Source organism: Lepisma saccharinum, chromosome 4 (assembly GCF_977018435.1).
Source record: "Lepisma saccharinum chromosome 4, izLepSacc3.1, whole genome shotgun sequence".
NCBI lineage: Eukaryota > Metazoa > Arthropoda > Insecta > Zygentoma > Lepismatidae > Lepisma > Lepisma saccharinum.
In genome coordinates, this window is record NC_139232.1 from 79,240,401 (window position 1) to 79,261,937 (window position 21,537).

The 21,537-nt window shown below is 38.4% G+C and overlaps 1 protein-coding gene across 1 annotated transcript; it reads left to right on the top strand.

The window, feature by feature from the left end:
* Window positions 1–13,734: 13,734 nt before the first annotated feature.
* Window positions 13,735–17,924, top strand: LOC145987226 (uncharacterized). Its single transcript, XM_083121743.1, has 2 exons — window positions 13,735–13,801; window positions 16,456–17,924. Exon 2 carries the CDS (start codon window positions 16,463–16,465, stop codon window positions 17,885–17,887), a length of 1,425 nt encoding a protein of 474 aa, XP_082977869.1. The 5' UTR covers window positions 13,735–13,801; window positions 16,456–16,462; the 3' UTR covers window positions 17,888–17,924.
* Window positions 17,925–21,537: the final 3,613 nt, after the last annotated feature.

Consider the following 21,537-nt stretch of genomic DNA (forward strand, 5'->3'; position numbering starts at 1 on the left):
AGCTGAACAAAATATGCATATTAGTCTTACATGACATTAACTGTAATGCATAATCCAAATACAAAAGTGATTTATCAAAATTTCATTTGAGTGCTGAATCGTGAATCTCCTATTGGCCCTAAAGACAGATTTATATTGACCGAAACTGCGTCCAATATCGCACGAAATAATGGGGATATATTTAAAATATGCAAAAGATTTCACTGCGAAATCTTAATATGAGCTTGCATTGTCTATTGTTGACAAGAAAGTTACAATGACAAATGCATTGTCTGTTGTTGACAAGAATGTTACAATGACAAATGCATTGTCTATTGTTGACAAGAATGTTACAATGACAAATGCATTGTCTATTGTTGACAAGAATGTTACAATGACAGAGGCAGTGTCTATTGTTGACAAGAATGTTACAATGACAAATCCATTGTCTATTGCCAAGATTTAAAATAAACAGAGTACAAAACGAACAAAATACAGATGAACGGTAAACCTTTTGTATTTAACACAAGAAAATGTAGTATTAGCATGAACATGGAATTATGCCGAAAAACGTTTAAAAATATGGACCTTATATGTATAAATAACAAATATGTGCTAAAAATATGTAAAAAATGGATAATAAGAACAGCATTTTTGGAGCTTACATACCACGATTCGCAAAGACAATATGCAATTACATTAATTTTAGCATTGTATGAATATATGTATTTACATATATCTAAATCCGTTCTCTGGCCATTTATGTAACACTGGAACGCCATGAAAAGTGACTCGGTCTTCTCTCGAATTGTACATTCCTGCTTCGTTCTTGGTATCTTCTCGGTTTTATGAACATTATGTCGGAAGATGTCGAATAGTAAAGTTAAAGTCTCTAAGTACCGTAGTCACTAAGAGACAAAGTGTCGTACACACTAAGTCTCGTTTTCCGTCTCGACAAGTCTCGAAGAGGCTGCTCTCGTTCTCGTCTCGATTTCTACAAGTCCATCTCGGTACAATCCCTACGACCCGCTACCAAATGTACCTAAGCGTACTTGAAGTGTACCAAACATGCATAATTGACTTCATTTTAAATCACATAATATTTTATACTTTTTATACACTTTCAATACATATTATTCTGAAAGAATGTGAACAAAATGTGAACAAAACGTGTAGACCTATTTTCTTACATTGTAAAATTGTCGCAAACCGTCTGTAAACGATTCAATTTGAGTTGAAACACAATATGTACAGTGAACAATGGATTTTGATCTTTTTTTTTAACGTCACTTCCCTTCCAATTTTGTCTAACCGCGATGATGAGGATGACTGACGACATGATGATGTTGATGAAGGAACATTCACAAAGAACGCCCATTCCCAGGCAGGCATTCGAACCCGGTATAGTCGCCAACAATTGAAATGTTGAAAACAGTTCTTATTGGTTAACTCCAAGGGCATTAAATTACATGCATACAATCATAGACAACCATTTCACTCATACCGAAAGATGGCAGGGCCATCCACAAGAAAATAAAATAAGTAAATGTGTCTTGATGATAATAATATTCATTATGTAGGCCTATATATTTTTTGGGTCTGGATCATCTCGGGATAGGGTATTGCCCGATGGCCCCCTTTCAAATGTAGCGCTTGTTAGACCTGCTTTACACGAAAACATTTCCTTACCATTTTTTAAAACATTTATTCCATTAAAATGAAGAATCTTATGGCATTTCAGATGCCATGGCATATTTCATGGCATTTCTCAAGGATAGAATCGATAGTATTTCCGCAGCAACCAATCAGAAGCGACCTCTAGGTCACGAGTGCAGATGTAAACAATGTATCAATTCATATTTTTAAAAACCGATAACTATTCAACCTAGAGGATTAACGTTTCCTATGAAACGGTATTAACTAACTCAATGGAGCTGCTTAAATACATACTTTATAGCTTATACAGTACACGTATGCAAGAACAAATTGGTTGTTTCAATTGTAAACACCGGTAACTGACTCATCTCGTATACCTTTCGTGCTGTATATATGTATTATCTAACGTTCTCTGCACGCTTCGCATCGCAATCGCAAAAGCTGACCGGAATGTTACAGGAAATGCATCCGTGTAAAGAATTGATTGATTTGCTTTATTTTACTTCGCTTTTTGTGCCACTTTTGGCTAATTTTAAGAAGATGGGGATGAGTGATGATATGATGAAACTGATGAATGAACACTCACAAACATCCATGCCCAGACCGGGATTCGAACCCGGGACCCCTGGCGTCGTAGCGCGACGTGCTAACCACTCCGCAACGAGGACCGCCCGTGTGTAAAGTATTGTCTGCTATAAAAAATGCTATAAGATTTTTGGAAGCATATATGCAAGCAAGAATGCTAAGGGAAATGGTTCTGTCTAAAGTGGGCCTACTCACATAAACCTTACGCCACAAGAAGCTTTAAATAAATCGCTTGATGCAGAGAATGTGATAAGATGTATGCTACAGCTGTTCAAGTTAATGTCCCAAAAGATGTTCCTAGCCTCATGTTAAAGAATCTTATCTCTTTCCTTTTCCAATTTTGTATTAAATTCGAAACTGTAGAAGGCGTTGGCAGGGGACATTTCCGGTGCCAAACTTCTGCCACTAATGATTTTCAGCATATGTAAAATCATTAGAAGATGCCGAAACAAGATAATGAAAAAATACCGTATGTGCAAACATGTAGGCTATAAGTACTCAATTAATTATATCTGAAGCTGCTGAAAGCTTGGTTGCACCTGCTCTTGTAACGGGTCACTAACTCAACCAATTAGCAACTGTTCTTTCTAGATGTAAGAAAGAAAGGCAAGAAAAACAAAAGACACGAAATGAAGCTGAGATAAAATAAGAGTAATGCAGTCGGCCTCCGTGGCTAAGTGGTAAGCGTAATGCGCAACGAAGCTAGAGGTCACAAGTTTGCATTCTGGTTAAAGTGTCGATATAGTATCATCAAGCTTGTCCTATGATCAATTCATCGTTCATCCTCATTAACAAAAGATGCAGAAAAGTTACCGAAGTAGGGGGAAAGTGAAAACATAAACCAGTAAGGTAATAAAATATTGATAGGAAGTAAATAATGTGTCGTCCTCCGTGGCCGTGCGGCATAGATTCGAGTCCGCCTGGGATTAGTCTCTGGGTTCTTGGCCTGTGTGTATAGAACCGGTGGCAACCCACCATCGTGAGGAAATTGTGGAGCTACGAGCGAGTAGCGTAACCCGGTCTGGTAAATCTCCTACGTATAACGGCTGAGGGTTCGACGTGCTGATCCCACTTCACCTCATTACCGCATTACCGGTTGAAGATCTCCACACCTCTAGATAGGATTATGGGAGGGAGACTGGCAGTCGGGAGATAGGCCATGGGTTATTATATTATTATATAAATAATTTGAAGAGGAATAATTCATCGATTGATTAATTTGTTGTTTTAAGCCCACTTTATGCACAGGAAGGCTAATCGGGACTGGACCGGACCTACAGTTTAAAGTGGCATGCGAACCATTGTGCCTCCACCGGGTATCGAACCCGGGACCCCTTGATTACAAGGAGACGACGTTACCACTACGCCGGAAAGGAATAAGAAAACAATACAGAAGTGTAATGCAAGACAGGGAAAATGAGGGAATCAGTGGGTAAAAAGGGAATTAAGATTGCTAAGGATACGAAAGGCCTAAGAGTGAAAGCAATGGAGATAAAACGAAGAAAAAGAAAAGAATGAAACAAATAAAAAATGAAGGCATGAACGGAAAAACAGACAAAAAGGAAAGAGGAAATTATAGAAAGGGCACTGAAAGAACAGAAAAGAAGAAAGAAAATCAATGGAAAAATATAATTTCGTATCAATCATTTTTTGGGTTCTCCACGATGCCAAAGTGGTAGCGTCGTCGCCTTGTAATCAAGGAGTGCCGGGTTCGATATCACATTGTGGTTCGAATCCCACTTTAAATTGTAGGTTCAGTCCCGATTAGCCTTATTGTGCATAAAGTAAACTTAAAACACAAAACTCATTATATATTAATCCGACTTTAGGGGGCATTGCAGTTTCTACACACCTATAATGCCTCCCAGTTAAGCACTGTCATTGAAACATTCCTTTGAATTTTAAATGTATGTGTTTCTCTCTCTCTGTGTGTGTGTGTGTGTGTGTGTGTGTGTTCACATATACACACGGCCCTTTTTGTGGGGAAATGCTGGGAGGGTTTCAACTTTCCTATAATATTAATACCTATTGATTATGGATGTTAGTCACTAATGAAGAACTGGTAAAAAATTACATTATCATTATCTTCAAACAGTTTCGAATTAATATTTCTAAAAGTCTCACTGTACGTACATATCGACGTGCACAACTTTTTATTCTCGAATAATATTACAAAATATCTCTGTCTGTTATTATTTTTAGAAAATAAGAGTTTAAGAGTTTTTGCCATTTTATACTTTATTTTTAATGTAATGAAAGCTGATACAGTTTCTGAAGATATGAACAAAATTACACTTTATTCATGTTCATGCTACAAGGTGTTAAAGAAATGTTTTCAACGGTTTCTCTCATTGTTGCAGGTGCACTAAGAAATGGAGCTCACACAAGCAGAACGCGTGGAAATCATCCTGATGTGTGAGGAAAGAAGCTCGAAAGTCATCGCCGATGAGTTCAATCAGCGCACCATCCAGAACGAGCTCCCATTGTTGACAGCACTGTGAGGAAACTGATCGCTAAGTTCAGAGAGACTGGATCCGTTGCAAACAGGCCCAAATCAGGTAGGACTAAGATAGCCACAGATGAAGCGACATCAACAGCTGTTGGCGGCAGTTACGTTGAGTCCGCACCGTAGTACCCGTAGTCATGCTCTGCTGTTACTGGTGTGAGTCGTGCTTCCATTATGAGGATTCTGAAAAGGCACAAATGGCATCCATACAAGATCCAGTTACTTCAACACCTGAGTGAGGACGATTCTGACCGCACGGTTGAATTTGCAGAAGAAATGTCCCGTAAGGTGTTACAAGACCCCACCTTCCCTCACAAGGTGTTGTTCAGTGATGAAACAAACTTTTATCTCAATGCGGAGGTGAACAGAAAAAAACATAAGATACTGGTCTGAATCGAATCCTCATTGGGTGGATACATCTGGAAAAGTCTTTCGTTCAAAAGTGATGGTATGGTGTGGCATATGAAGAACCCGTGTGGTAGGATCTTTCTTCATTGACGGTACCCTCAATGCCGAGGATTATTTGAACTTACTGGATACACAAGTCTTTCCATCTCTCATGATGGAGGATGGCAGTTTCCCTGAGTTCTTTCAACATGACGGCGCTCCGCCGCATTTTGGTCACAATGTTAGGGACTATCTGAACATCCAGTTCCCCAATCGGTGGATAGGTTGCAGGTGGCCTGTGGAATGGCCACCAGGCTCGCCGGACCTGACCCCCTCGATTTTTATCTGTGGGACCACGTGAAATCACTGGTCTATTCCGTAAAAATTCGTGATATGGAACATTTGAAAGACAGAATTGTCGAATGCTGTGCAAGCATCATACCCGACAACTTATCGAAAGTCCATCAGGAATGGGTGAATCGACTCAATATGATACTGGCCAACAATGGTGGACACATTGAACATATCCTCTAACATCCTGCAACAATGAGAGCTACCGTTGAAAACAGTTCTTTAACACACTGTAGCATGAACATGAATAAAGGTTTGCAAAAATGAATGCTATCATCGTGTTTGTGAGCTCTGTCCAGTGTACTTTCATGTGTCACATGCCTAGGTTTCGACTTAAAAAAAGTGATCTCGATCCAAGATGGCGACTTTCAAGATGGCGACCATATTTCAAAAGCGGTTCGGTAGGTTTTCCCCCATCCCCAAACTACATGTACACACACACACACACACACAAAATTTCAATAACCGCATGCATTTCGGTTTTATTCGGCCCGTTCCGCACTTTTGGACCACCCTGTAATACCATTCATTATGTCTGTGGATCACCTCTAAGCAATATTTTAAAAATGATTTCAAGTATTATAGTGATATGATCAAATATTGATGCGATTATTTAATGAATGCAAAATGTTTACTGAACAAATAGGAGGGGTTTGGACCCGTTAACCCTCCTCTTATACACGACCAAACACGCATTAATATGTTGTGTCTTGTCTTAACTTACCATCGACATCGTAGAGACTTCACCAGCTACAGACACGGTGGTCGAGAGGAAAATCAACAATAGAATGTGAACAATAACTGCCAGATAATGTTGCAAAAAAGGTACGACTGGAGTGCTATGACACTGAGAAAAAAGGGAAATAAAAATTTTCAGAGTCAAAGTAGCATGGAAAGGAAATGGGAAAATTCTCACGCTTGTCTCCGTTGAATTTCAACAATGAAAATTCTTGGCAATCAGAGTCTGCGTAGGAGAAACGCCAGGAAGCACGAAGCACTCCCGAAGAGTGATTGGGAAACAAGCGGCCGTCGACAGTCCAACTACTCCAGCGGTTGTAAAAGATAAAGAGCGAGTACTGAAGTCAGCCATAGCTGGAAGCCGGTATGATAATGGACAGAGGTGTTCTCCTCCGTAGACACACAACCTGCCATTTTTTTGGCACCGATTTTTCCTTATTCGGAATCGTCTGGACCGGCAGTTTAGCCAGTCGCAATTAATTTCGCCCGATGTTCATTTGTTGAGGCTCCCCACAAAGGAATTCCCCCTTTCATTGTCTTTTGGCTTCTTTTCGCGCAGGCTCGCCAACCGGCACTGCCAACAAGGTTAAAATGTAGAGTCGGTTCGTCGCTTTAGACAAATTTGAAGGCATGTAGAACAACCGTGTATCGAAGACGGAATGGTCCCGAAAGACCTGTTCCTCGCCTATCTTTAGTGCGTTTCGTGTACATGGGGAGATAAGAATCGAGGTTGTAAAAAAGTCTTCGTGCGTACTATGCCCTGGTAGACGTCCACCGGACTGTTGAAGGCATGGAGGAAGTTGTTTCGCCGCTGCCGAAGTATATAATTACACGAGACAAGACGAGCAATTACAAACAGCACATCAATTGGGCGGCAGCTAACAACAACGAAACCCCGCCTCCGAGAACATACCATTGGAGATATTTAAGTCGCCGACAACTCCTCTTTTGCCATACGTGCATCCGGTGGCTTGCGTGCTTCGGAAAATCAAGTTAAAATGGACAAAAAAGCAAAAAAGAGGAGCGAGCAACTGTTGACTTTCGTCGTCGTAATTTTCCAAGCATCAGCTTAATGACTCACAAAATGGCAATATATCTCTCTTTTCATTACCGCAGACATTGTTTCTGTTGCATATGGAAGGAGCATTGGCTGAAGGTCTTATTTCAGTGTTGGAGCCATAGCGAGCTAAGGTTCTCTCCTCGCCACTACAAAAGGGTACAAGTTGGCCAATGCGCGTAAAAACTCAAAAGGAGCTTCCATTCCTACGAACAACGTCATCCGTGTCGAATTCCAGGAAGGAGGAGAAGACATTGCATCACTCCCCCTTCGGCAAAATTCCAATTCCATTTTATTTCTTCGAAGCCGCCGAAAAACCCATGAGACTTGAGACCTGCTCAGCATTTGGTATTCTACTCTACTTCCGTTGTAGAGGAAGTTTTCCACATTTTTTAATAGAGTATGCACTTTTAATTCAAAACCCACTGTAATATTGAAGATTTATCAATTTAATTCCTTTCAGAAGCTTCATACCACAATATCATCCCCAGACATTTTCTATAACAACCATATTTTTTCCCAATGTATTATCTATGGTCATTTTAACACCCATCCCCCTAAAAGCACTCTTATCATCCCAACAATATTACCTACTAAATATAAGCTATTTCCGCTTTTATTTGTGAGGTACAGGTCGCTCTAATATCGATTGTCATATTCTTACATTGACATTCAGATGTAAAGATCGATCGAGATATTAAAAATTCCAACTGATATTTCCTTGTCCAATTTTTCTTTATCTGTAGCAGTAATCAACATAGTATCTTTCGACTGGTTCGATTATTGACATGACCAGACAAATGAACGTACCAACAAGTAAAATTCTGTAGAGGGCCTCCCCCATGGCGCAGTGGTAGCGTCTTTGCCTTGTAATCAAGGGGTTCCGGGTTCGATACCCGGTGGAGGCACAAGTGGTTCGGATCCCACATTAAACTGTAGGTCCAGTCCCGATTAGCCTTACTGTGCATAAAGTGGACTTAAAACAGCAACTCAAACTCAAAATTCTGTAGACTTAAACTGATATTTTAACATATCTTTTGGTACATAAGAGCATATATGTAGTTTCACTTCCCTCTCAGATTATCGAATATTACTACATATATGGATTGTTGACTTCAATTTGTGACACCCTCTTCCCCTAGATAGGTGAACTAGACCAATCAAAATTATTTGTACTGCATTAAAATGAAGTACTACATCGTAGTAAGATGGTAACAAATACTACTAGGTCTTCCAGTCTACTAAATTTTATATTTGTATTTTTAGTAGTTTTTGAGTGATAGGTATCGACTGGGTTCGATTGTTAACTAAAATAAATATACGGACGAAAATCGGGAGGGAAGATATCGAATCACGTTAATAATTTACGATTCTTTCAACTCTCCAAACTCCACATTTGTGTTTGAAATAATTCGATGATATCGTAAAGTAAAAAAAAAACCAACAACAATAGGTTATTAACGCTCGATTGGGCTTATATAACTTTACATTTGCATTTTGTGGGTATTAAATTTTACAAAATGTCAAATCTTCACATTGGATATTTACAGAGATACCCACAGGTCACTTAGATGGATTGTTGCCACCAGTGGCGGAGCAAGGGGTGGACGAAGTGGGCGACCGCCCGGGACCTCGCGGCTGAATGAGCCTCGCGTCTCATGGGGTTGATACAAAAAATGTATTAAATAGAAGTGAGGGGGGAAAAGATGGAAATGGCTAATTTTTGTAGAAAATAAAATTAAAACATTCTGTTTTTATCTGGCTTTAAATTATCGTTAAACGTTATAATACGTCAAGTGAGGAGTGTAGCATATAGCGGGCGGGCTCTAAGTCTAAGAGTCCCGGAAAAAGTAAAAATTATTGCCATATTTCTAATGTGAAATATTTACGCAATAATTCACGATAACTGGCGCGTGGACATTTTTACCCATTTATTCTTGCCTCGAATAAAAACAATTTGTCCTATCCTTCCTTCTTTCTCTTGACCTTGCACTCCTGATTTTAATATGTTAACAATAAAGCACCTCCAACTGCCATGGAGCAAGTGCATGGCATTTAAATGCTTGGATTGTTTGCAACTCAAAAAGGCAATGGATAATAAAAACAATTCTTACTTCCTTCTTACAGCTTCATATTTCAGCTCCCGGAATACACAGAAAGATATTTTTAGGGTGAGTAATATTATTAAATATCATTTTCTTCAGTAATTTATTATTATTATTTAAATATGATAATTTGCTGACGTATCCCTGAAAATTTTCTATCGATTCACATTGAGATTTCAAATTTAAAAACAAATGGGGGCCTCCAGGGGCGGCGCCAGGATTAATCATCTAGGGTTGCTGAGGGGACGCGATGCTGAAAGTAAGGAAAACATTAAAAATACGCATGCAACCTTTCAAAACTAGGGAAGTAAGGGGCCAAAACTGGGGGGAGGGAAGCCAGGACAATTTGCTTTCCCTTGGTAGATAAGGTTTAGCATAGTGTGGGGGCAAAAATATTAAAAAGCGGGGGGGGGGGGGGTGCAACGGCACCCCTAATAGCTGTCACTGATTATAACATAAATTACTCACTGAAATGAAATTATGTGTGAAATATATAACTTTTGATTGACATTCATTTTCCAGGGAAGCTGTGCCCCTCCCCTTGCCTCCCCCTGGACGTCCATGATGATTTTCATTAAGTCTTATACTCCTAGAAAGTGGTCAACCACTGTAAATATTCAGATACACGTTGCAGTCTTATTGAACTATGTACTGAAATACAAAATGAAATTATCCTTGCCTTTAAAAACACAATTTTTAACTTTTCAATGTAACCAATGGAGGTACAAAATACATAGTACGTACATTGTACCATCCGCCTGCCACTTCAGGACAAAACGCAAAGTCCACAGCAACTTCGTCTGTTAAAATCCCTTCTACCGCTGCACTATCACCAACAACGAACTGTAAAGTTTCTTCGTGAACATTGGGCCTCTTCCTAACAGTTTTTGCAAAAGCCTGAAATGGTACGTTTACTAGACATGTTACGTGGAACAAATACATAGAACGTATTACAGTAAGAAGAAAACTACTCTTCACGTTACAACTCGCATTAAATATCCCGAATACGACTTGGTGGTACCTTGAAGGCAGCTGAAATTTTTGCTCCAGTGTGAGGGAGAACAAGCAGGCGGAAAAGAAACCGTTTATCAACAATGCAAAAAAGAAACAAAAAATACAACTCACATTAAGCTATAGGCAATTATCGAAAACCACAAACATACCACTTGAAGAAACCAAAGAAGGAAAAAACATAACAACAATGCTGACGAAAGAAAAAAAGTGTCGACCACCAGTACAGGAAAGTATGTACTCGTACATCGGCATCTCTTTCAATGCTTACTTGTTGCATACAATAATAACGGTCTTACTTCAGTACCTAACATTCTGTGCTCAATATGACGACATGACATAATATGACACTCAAAGGGTTAGTATTTTCAGTTGAACGTAGGGGGTGCTGAAGGGGGTGCGGAAGAAAATTAAGGGGTGCGCAAGCAGCCCCTCGCACCCCCCTGGGGGCCTCGAATTCTAATCTCGCCCAGGGCCTTGCGATATGTTGCTACGCCACTGGTTGCCACGGTCACACGGACAATGCGTTCAAGTTAATTTATGTTGTCCTGAGTTACTATTTGGTAGATCTATCAGTGTACCCAATTTCATCTTTGTAGGCCTCGTATTTTCTGAGATACTGAAACGTGAGGCTGACGGCCGGACACATACAACCAGCACATAAGGGTACACTAAAAATCGTACCAAAAGAATAAAGGAACAAATTGAGAAGTAGACCTCATCTCCATCTACTTGAACTATCTTCGAGAGACGAAGTACTGCATTCCAACTGTTTGAGTCTATACATTTTACAACAGCATTGATTAACACATTCTGGCCCACGAATACGCACCCCATTAACTGCCGACAGTTTTTACCCGCGTCTTCCTCATTTTTCCAAAAACCTATAATGGCTGTATGGACAAAAGCGAAATCAGTCAGATGTCAGTTGTCGGCTTCTCATGTCCAGCGGGGAATGTCAGAGATTTTTATGTTGAGCACGTCTCGCCACGTCTCGAATTTGTAAATGTCACCTCCTAAAACAGCGAATAGCAACAAATAAGCGAGGACTAAGCAGTTGAGTTGTTCTTTCTGTGTTGCACGTGATTAGCCTGTGAAAATAACAGAATTACTTCAACACCAATTGTAAGTAATATTACTTTTGGAAAAATTGCAACAAATTTACCTTTATTATGTGAATTATTGAAGCTAAAAGCCACATATGGGTCATTCCATGTCAAATCAACCAATATATTTGAACCTTTAGGATTCAGATCTTTAAGATTTTTCTTTGATTATTCATTACACCTATCAAGAGGACAAAAACTGCCAAATTTCAGATTTTTTGGGCTCTTAGTTTTTGAGTTATTGACTTTCAAAACAGCAAAAATCCCAAAATTTTACGACATTTTGAAATCTGTAGATCAAAAATTATTTGACTTCGAAAGCTCAAATTAGTGTCATTCTCTTCTGCTTTCAATGAGTTTTAATTAGAAATGCAACATGACTGCGTTGTTGGAATTTTATAATATTTCAGAAACCTGAAAAAAAAGTTTTTTTGAAAATCTAAAAAAAAAACTTTTCATTTTTTTTTAAAGAAATATTTGTTTTGAAGACATCAATTGACTACTTTGGTGCAGAATTTCATAATGGGACGGCAATGCGTTCCTGTGTAAATTATTGTTTTTGTTGTAATATGTGTGATATTTGCTAAATTTTGTGAATTTCCATGTTAAATAATATGAAAATACCTAAAATTTATCACTTTTAATATCAGGTAAGCAAATTGAAAAATGTACGAGGGGAAGTTATTAGATAACAGAAATTTTATTCTAGACTTCATGGAGTTTTATGTACAACAAAAATTTGTATTTCGGGTCTCAAAATGGTTCCTTAGTAACACGCCACAAAGATGTCGTGACGATGGAGCAGTATGTGCCTGCACAGTAGCTCGAACAACATGGCTCTCCACTGTTGACTTGCATCGTAGAAGTGTAACGAAGTGTTATTCGGTTTTTGTCGTCAGAGGGAGTGAAACCTTCTGAAATCTACAGCAGAATGAAAGTTCAGTATGGAGACAATTGTTTAAGTCAGCGGAGAATGTACTAAATTAACGGATTCGCTGGTCTATCTGCTGTTTCAATGCCTCAGTTGCCACGGAAACTGGCCTCCCTATCTCGTTTTCATCACTGATATTTCATCTTCCGTCTTTAAATCTTTCCACCCGTTCATACACTTTGCCATAATTCATGTACACTTTTGAAGCACTTTCTAGAAATCACTTGTAATCAGTTCTTGTACACTATTCGAGGACTTTCAAACACTTCTGAAACACATTGAGTGTATACTAGAAGTATCAATTTGCGCGAAAAGTGACACTACGAAATGTTATCTTAGCAACTGTATTAGCTTTCCCATCAGTCAACACATATAGCTAATGGTTCTATTGTTGACGCATTAATAAGCAAATAGATGGAGAAATCAACAACATTTTGGAACGAACGAAGTTGATATTCAATATATCGTTCTGTATACGGCAAACTGCATGTTCATAGCTTTATTTAATATAATTCTGAGATTATCAAAGGTTTGACAGTCAGAACAAGAATCTTTACCTCGTCTTAGGTTAATTAATATCAATCCGTATTTGGTATAGATTAGAGCCTGCTATTTACCTGTCGAATTTTATGTTTACATCTTTGTTTCTCGATTTGAGATTGCCGACTAGAACATTATAATGGTATTGGCAATCAAGTACACTGATATCACATAAAATTGGTATTTCGCAGGTATTTGAACCTATCGAAGTTCATATTTATATCTACAATGGTTTCGGACATATATCGATTTTTATATTTAGTTGCTTGATCTCACAGTCAGGCAAACAGACAGACAGATGTAAGGAGTGACACGATCGTCACATAAGTGTAGAGTGATCACAAAGTCCCCTTACCCTCTATCGCGTATCCACATCGTCATAGATGGTCGCATTGTATTAATGTGAGATCATGGCAGAGGACAACTCGGAGGTAGTGTGACTCTTCGTTATGATTTAGTTCAGAGTGTCTGTGTGTACACCATCGTTTTCATAACAGAGTATGATTCTCCGCCATGTACGATGGCGATCATCATGATCATCATCATCAGCCATGATTTAGATGTAGATTCTGCAACAATAAGAAACAACAATTCATTAAAATCTATGTAATGCATAGGGGGTAATGGGACTTTGTGATCACTCTGTACTTCACCAGATTTTACTGATGGGTATCTTAAAAATATTATTTGAAGTTCAGCACTACATTGTGGACATTTAATCAACAATGTCTATAAACCGAGAAACTGTTAGGTTGATTTTGTCATAGTAACTAGCATTCTCCTAGATTTTACATCTGCAAAGCATCAAGATTCGAATTTCTCAATTGATGATCTTTTTAGGAACACAAGGTAACGTACTAGCAAATAAAAATCCTTAGCAAATATGATAACTTTCCGAATTAATTGATTGATTGACTGATTTGCTTTATTTTACTTCTCTCTTTATACAACTTTTGGCTAATTTGCGAAGATGGGGATGAGTGATGACATGATGAAATTGATGAATGGACGAATTAAGTGTGAGAGAGTTGAATCTGTTGATTCGTTAGGTTAAGATTGAGAATTTAATTCAACGTCTGTCTCTTATAATTCATTCATATTTATTTTTAATCGAATTGGAAATACCAAGTCAGCTTTATAGACATTCAAATATCAAGCACATTAAAAAAATAAATCACATAAAAATTGTCACAGAATATGCATTTTATTAATAGAGGCTGTCATATTATATTAGCCTCAAAATGGGTATTGCATTTGATGTAGCTACTATTAGTTCATTCAACTAAAACACTTCCTAAAATTCCTGCAATTTATATTCCTTTTTGGCAAGTATTTGTTATGGAACCATTAAAAGATATCCTACATCGTACAGGACGATTGACAAGAGCGGGTATAGAAGTGTGGTTGCTTCTTCTTCTCTACACAAAACCGCATTTTCATCAAATTTGTCTTGGATCTCCCAACTGCAGACCCCAGTCAAATGCCCGATTTAAGGTTGTTTAGTTTTCCGTATGTCCAGGATGCAAGCATTCCTTGGGTTTCATCCAATGCATCAAATTCTTTGTTCTTTCTTTCCAAATTGAGACTCTGGAATCTCTTGCGATCCCGTCCATGATTTGATTCTTGAATGAACATGTTGATATGCATCAGGATGGTGAGAGTATGTGAAATATTAAGTTTTAAAGAAATACATACTACGAGTAGAAAGCGCATTTGAAAATTAATTTACTTCAGAAAGAACGAGACATGATAGCTAAAGAGTGTACATACAACTCCATGCATAGAAGTATGGTATAGTACTGTAAAACTGCAGTATTTGTTGTTGATGGCATGATTCGGTCGCTAAAATGGGAATATAATGGATATTGGCAGTAACTAGTGTGTAAAAAAAATTAGATATTACAGCATGGAATGAACCCCAGAGTATACTAATTTCAATATTTTATTTTTACAACATAACGCTAGACATTGCGCTTTCAGAGATACTGATGATTACCTAAAGGTCTACAAACGTAAAAGTAATTACACGCTATGATGGGGAAATTAGCGCACACCACACGCGATAAGCCAAATGACCTAAATTCGGCCTTTGTGAAAAAAATGAGGGGTGTTTAGGAAATTTGAGGAGTGTGTTAGGGGAGTTTTGGGATCATGAGGATATATCACTGCCATCGTACATATTTCCAAATCTGCCGATCCATTTGATATTTATTATGTGTAGCAATACAAGAACGGGCTTCTAACTTGGTTTCTATTTCAATCAAACCTTCTATTTTGTTAGCGACTGTCTTAGTCTTGTCCCTCACAGTATAAATTTTCAGTGAAATAGTCGTCTAACCAAAATACTTGTTTCATCACTCACGTAACCATATTCAAATTAGCTGTTTTAATGTCACACATGTTACAGTGGGCACATATGACAGTATTTGTTGTATTGTGAGTCTACGAAAATACACTCAGTATTAAAAAAAAGTTTGCATTTCCCTTTGTCGTCTTTTTGAAAAGGTGGGATAGATTGCTGTTAATCTGAAACCATAAGTTTGACTTAAAGCTCTGGTAACATCTGAAATGGTGATAGCTGACATGGACGGAATGGACATGCGATAGATTTTGCTATGGGCGATAGTCGATTTATTCAGCAAATATATGTTGATAATAATGTATGTATATACACATATATACATACGTAAATTGTACGTCCTTCATATGATACTTTTATTGATAAACTTAAACTTGGCCATAACTGAAATTGTAAGCAGCAGAATTGATTGAGGCTAACAGCTGTTTCCCACGTTTCCCATTACTGCAAAATATTTACAATTATCTGATATCCTGTATTCTCAGTTATTCCAAATGGCAATACACATACCCCCCCCCCCCCCGCCCTCCAACATACACATATATACACTGGAAGCAAAGATCTACAGGTATGAAACATTTATCATACTTTGATTATAACAAACTTGATTATTCACACTATATTCATTGGAGGGAGTTAAGGTAACCACATGCCATCAAAATTTTCAGTAAATCTTCCAAGTTAGGAGCAATTTTGTTAACCTCCTGGGTCCTGAGGGCAAAGTAATAAAGAGTAATATTTGTGATTTTGCAAATATAACAGCTATTAACGAAAAATCCTGAAAGTTACTTTTATGGAATGGAAACTTTTGGAGTCTGCCCTGCTCAAGTTAAGCCCCAAATTCGATTCTACTCCCTCTCCCCATATTAGGCCCTAAGTTATGCCCATGCCCACCTTATTCCCTGGAAAATGAACGTCTGCTTAAATTACATATTTTACAGATATAATTTCATTTCAGACACAGCAATTTGTGTTTATATATATATTTCACAAGGCCTACCAAAATTTGTCTACTCCTTTACGGAGTGACTGCACTTTCTCAGAGATAATCAGGAGTTGTTAACATTTGATCTCCTTTCATAAGATCATTGTAGCCATTGTTTTTGCAAAGGTTGAATAATTTCATATTACAATTTATTTCCAGTCTTAAAATGCCGAGAAAACTGAGAGTGCCCCGCTTGTACTACTACTCCCTCGAAGCGACCTTCCAGCTGATCATCGACGTCAGAATAGAACCCCTGAGAGGGTTCTCAAGGGAGCTGCCCTTCGACAGATTCCCTTCCCACATCGTCACCGACCTCATGGAGATGGCCTACATCAAGAAGCTTCAATACGGAGAAGAGAATAAGAAGATCCTCTTCACCCCAACCGTGAGGAAAGCCATTTTGAACTGGTGTGCAAGTGACTTCGAAGTGGTCAGAGTTAGATGCTGTAATGTTAGAGAAATTATTATTGTTATAAATAATTATGACCGTGGTGTGCAGAGAAACGTGAAACTAATACTTGGCTCGCCAAAGATTACTAGGATTGTTTTTGTGAATTGGACGTACGAAGGAATGTTCGAGCACTCAGAGCTCGGTCAGTTGCCAACGATTTTTAGCTGGATTTTCCAAGAAAATACCAACTTGTTCTTGATGAGCAAACTGCCAAGATTAGCTGAAAGTGTTTCACAGACAACAGAAGTTTACTTCGACTTTTCGATGCCAGATTGCACCCATCTCCAAGAAATTCTACGAAATTGTCCTTGCATTCGTGTTCTTAGGCATTCTTCACTGGTGCCAGCACTCTACTATCTAAATAGAGGGCAGAAAAACAAACCCAGATATATGTTGAAAAATTTAGACATAGAAGTAAAGTGGTATTTCTCATTCAGCGTTTCTGAAGCTGTGAAACTATGTGTTGAGATGTGTCCAGAAGTTTCAGTGGTGGATTTCAATTTAGCGAACACGGTTGCCTTGAAGGAGTTAGCAGAGCCTTTGGTTTCCTTGGATAGATTGGAAGTTCTGTGCCTTCGGGACTTGAAGGAGAGCTCAACAGATCTTCTACAAAGCATCCTAGACAAGCACGGCAGCAGCCTCCTACAACTCCAGACAGATATTCCAGAAGGGCTGGATGTAATGAACATTTTCAAGGCCTGTCCTAATCTTCGGTCCCTTGAACTGTCCGATCAGAGGTTCTCCACGTACAGTGTCCCTGACCTCTCCAGAGAGGTCTTCCCAAACCTTATAGAGCTGAGTCTCAAGAGCCAGAACTCCAACGCTCCCTCGCCACTCTCCAAGCTTCTTCTGAGCAGGTCACTCACCGTTGTGAAGCTAACCAACATAAAAGTAGAGGAAAATGTATTGGATTCAGTGGTGCAAGATGGCTACTGGCCTAATTTGACACAATTCGAAGCCAGCCAGAGTAATAACCTGAAACTCCAACATGTAATGAGTCTGCTAGAATCATCAAATGACTTAGCAAGATTGTCACTGAAATGTTGTGATGAATTAAACAGACCTCAAATAGTTGATATTAAGAAGTGCATTGAAGATTTGAACCTCAATATTTATGACGACAGTTATTCCGAAAGCTGAAAATTGCGGCCCTAATTGTATTGGTACAAATTTTTCACGCGAGAGCGACTCCAACAGCGATCAACCCTGCTACGTGATTCATTCAGTAGGGCCCTTTATAACTTCATTGTTTTACGCTAATTAATAAAATCCTTGTGTAAAAAGTGTTCTAATATTTCTATCTTACTAAATAGTAGACAGAGTATTTTAAAAATGCTTTTTCCGTCCATGGACATTTCTACACCACTGGACCCGAGAGAACAAATAAAATAATGCTCCCATAAGAGCAATGCATTTCTCCTTGCCTCCTACGGCTATCCTGGCAATGTTGCCAAACTTGCTGCGCATAAAAGAGCTAAATTTCACCTTAAATGGAGCTAAAGTTGACTTTCAAGGAGCTAGATTTACTAAGGCTGGATAAAGTGCCTCCTAGGGCAATTTTAGCTGTCAAAGGAGGTGGGTGCAGCTGTTACCGTTAACTTTAAAGTGATGACAATTTATTCACGGTTTTCACCATCTAGATCTGGCGGCAGCACCCATCTCAATAATCCATCGATGGTCGTATGAAATCGAAAATAAAGGATATCCGGATAACAATATTATGACATCATCACGTCAGCAACGGCTCTATAAAAAAGTAGCTGGTGTGGTAAAACGGGAGGTGAGACGCAGACAATATAACAAATATCACTTCACGTGGAAAAAGTATACTCATGGCAAAAGTTGGTCTATGTGAGCCAGATCCAGTGATGGCATCATAATGGGGCAGGGGGGCGGGCGTTCCAGTTCACAGCCAAACGAGTGCACGAAAGAGCCAGATCTGTCTCCAAGAGAGCTAAATTGGAAACAGTGCTCCCCAGTTGCGCCGAGGAAAGAACCTCGGGGAAACCCTCCCTCGTGCCCTTAACATTCCCTATAAAATGTAAAGGAAAACCTCCAAAATATGACATTTGTTACAATCATGCACTCATAACGTTTTACTGGTTAAAGATAGTTGAAAAAAATTTATTATTGCATTCTCGTGAAATTCTAGCCTGATTTGATATATTACATCACCCTCTACACATTCAAATATTTTGGTTGAATTCCATATGGCGGACGTGCGCTCGGAATTCACCTACAGGCCTAACCTTTTTCTATCATGACCAATTATACTCTGCCTAACTCCTTCACATTTTATAGGGGTCGTGAAGGGAATTTTGAATCATCCTGTGAAAGATCCGCTTTACTACTTTCGAAATATCTAAAAGAGAGTAAATCCGAAATGCTGTTGGAATATTAGATATGACCGCCAATACTATGATATTATTGCAGTTCAATTGTAGAGTTGCAATATTATAGTCCAAAGTAATGAAAATAATTCAGGTCTCATATAGACTCCTCTGAGCCGCCAATAAGCAAGACATTCTTCTTCTTCTCTTCCATTCCCTTATGCCGTTAAGCATCGGGTACCTCGTTCTGTCCATCTCATCCACTCCGTCCGGTCTCGACTCATTCTTCTCATTTCGTTCTTAGTTTTTCCATATTTTAATCCTATCTTTTGTATTCTATCTTCCCGTGTATTTCTTGGCCTGCCTCTTCCTACTCTACCCTCAACCCTCATCTCCATCACTTGCTTGGCTTTCCTATCTTCATTCATTCTATTTACATGTCCATACCACTTCAGCTGGCGTTCCTCTACTACTTCAGTCATTGTCTTCTTTTGTTTTACCTCTTCTCTTATTCTTTCATTTGTTATTCTGTCTCTTCGAGTTTTCCCCACTGTTCTTCTAAGATATTTCATCTCCATTGCATGCTATTCGACATTCACTGTCGAAAATGGCTATCAGCACCAAACGTAACTCTCCTAACGACGTAAAATTATAAACACCAATAAATCTCACTCCTAACAATAATTTTACTTCTATTTTTGTTTCATAAGTTTTCAGTTCTTCGTGTTTGATTTACTTTTTTTATATAATACATACTCGTATATGAAACGATAGGCAACGTTCCTTCTGCTGCTGTTGAAGAATGTCGAGTTGGGTGCTACATTCACTTGCGCGAAGGCTTCGGGCTGTTCTGATTCACACTAATATAAGGTAACAGACGTACTTAACGTCACAATAACTAGAGCCACATATTTATGGTGAATCAAAGATCAAGATTTCGGTACAAAACCTAGGCACATTTCATGATCAACAGCGGTATATAAAATGGTGAATAAACACCTAAATTTGTTTCATAAACTATACTTATCACACAAAATTAACATTTCACTTCTAATAGCACATTTATATAGTTATCAGAGCATTAAGTTTATTCCTTTGTATTTCAGTGCCAACATTACTCTCTCTAAATTTGGTTCTCTTGTGTTTTAAATATTTCCAATTGTTTTTGAGTAATTTTAAGACAAAATGAAAAAAAAATATATATATACTTACTTTTTTCTTTTTGACACTGTATTTTCGTTACGAATGATAATAATGGAAAATTATCCAAACAAAAGTTGGAGAGTATAAAATTATCTTTAATTTGATACCAATAATGACAAGCTTGCTACTAAAAATGTGTTCTGTAGCGAGTAAAGTTTGAACGCGCGTGCGCGCTTTCACTCGCTATGTGTGCTCCCCTACTCTGGCTGCGTTCCGCAAGAATACGCACATTTTGATGTTTTTTGTTCATGTGTGATACATTTAGACAATATTTTTAATATTTAGTAACATTTTAAAGTAGCCCATGTGCTGTAGATAGATATAATATACAATTTTAATTATCTTATTTTGAAAATGTTAAAACGACCTGCATGCAAATATTTGCATTAGTTACCTCAGAAAAATATTATTCTTGTCTGTCATTCTCATATTGTTGAACTATACACGTGATTGTTTCAAATACTTTCTCGTAGCTTAGTTACACTCTGTACCGGGAATCTGCGGAGCAGCGTCGCGTACAACGGTAGAGAAGGGGAGAAAGCGAGTGGACGTAACAAAGCAGTGAACGATGCTGCAAACAGTTGGTAGCTGCAGCTTTGTTTCCCCTCCATGCACTCACTGATCGAACCCTCTCAAGTCCTACTTGCGTAGAGGACTTGCTTTTGTTTTTCTTGCTCCAGAGTTTCCCGGGTCAGAGTGTAACATATCTAATCCTCTTTAAAGATATTCTTCATTTTATGTACACATACGTACGCTATTTAGAGGGTCTATGGTATTCTACAACTAATGTTGAAAGTGTAGTTAATTTTCTTGAGCAACCACTAGAGAATTGTAGCAGGAAAGTCAGATGCAGTGCTCCCACATAGCAGTGCAGTTATACATGTATCCTGATCTCCGCCATCCACGGAAGCCTCCACAAAATGTCCTGCAGCCACATGAAATGAGAGGAAAAACGTCGTAGCAACAGATTGGGTGTTTGTCATTGGTATCAAATCTTGACCACGTTTTTTCCATCCCCGGTCAGTATGTTGAAGTTTGTTTCCAAACCATGTCTGGATTTGTAAGGAAGCTCTGAAAATATGTTGACGTGCTGTCGAGGCACTTTGAGGGAGTTCATCCAAATCAGAATGAGCTTTGTAATACGATTTGCTTGTTTGAATTATGAAGCTAAAGTTACAAACTTCATCTAGATGTTTGTATTTACTCAACCCAAACAAGACAAGAATAATATTTTTTTTTCCTTTTGTATTCAATTCT

Bases quoted from the DNA above. Each gene is read 5' to 3' on its own strand.
- LOC145987226 (XM_083121743.1), top strand. From the start codon at position 16,463: ATGCCGAGAAAACTGAGAGTGCCCCGCTTGTACTACTACTCCCTCGAA.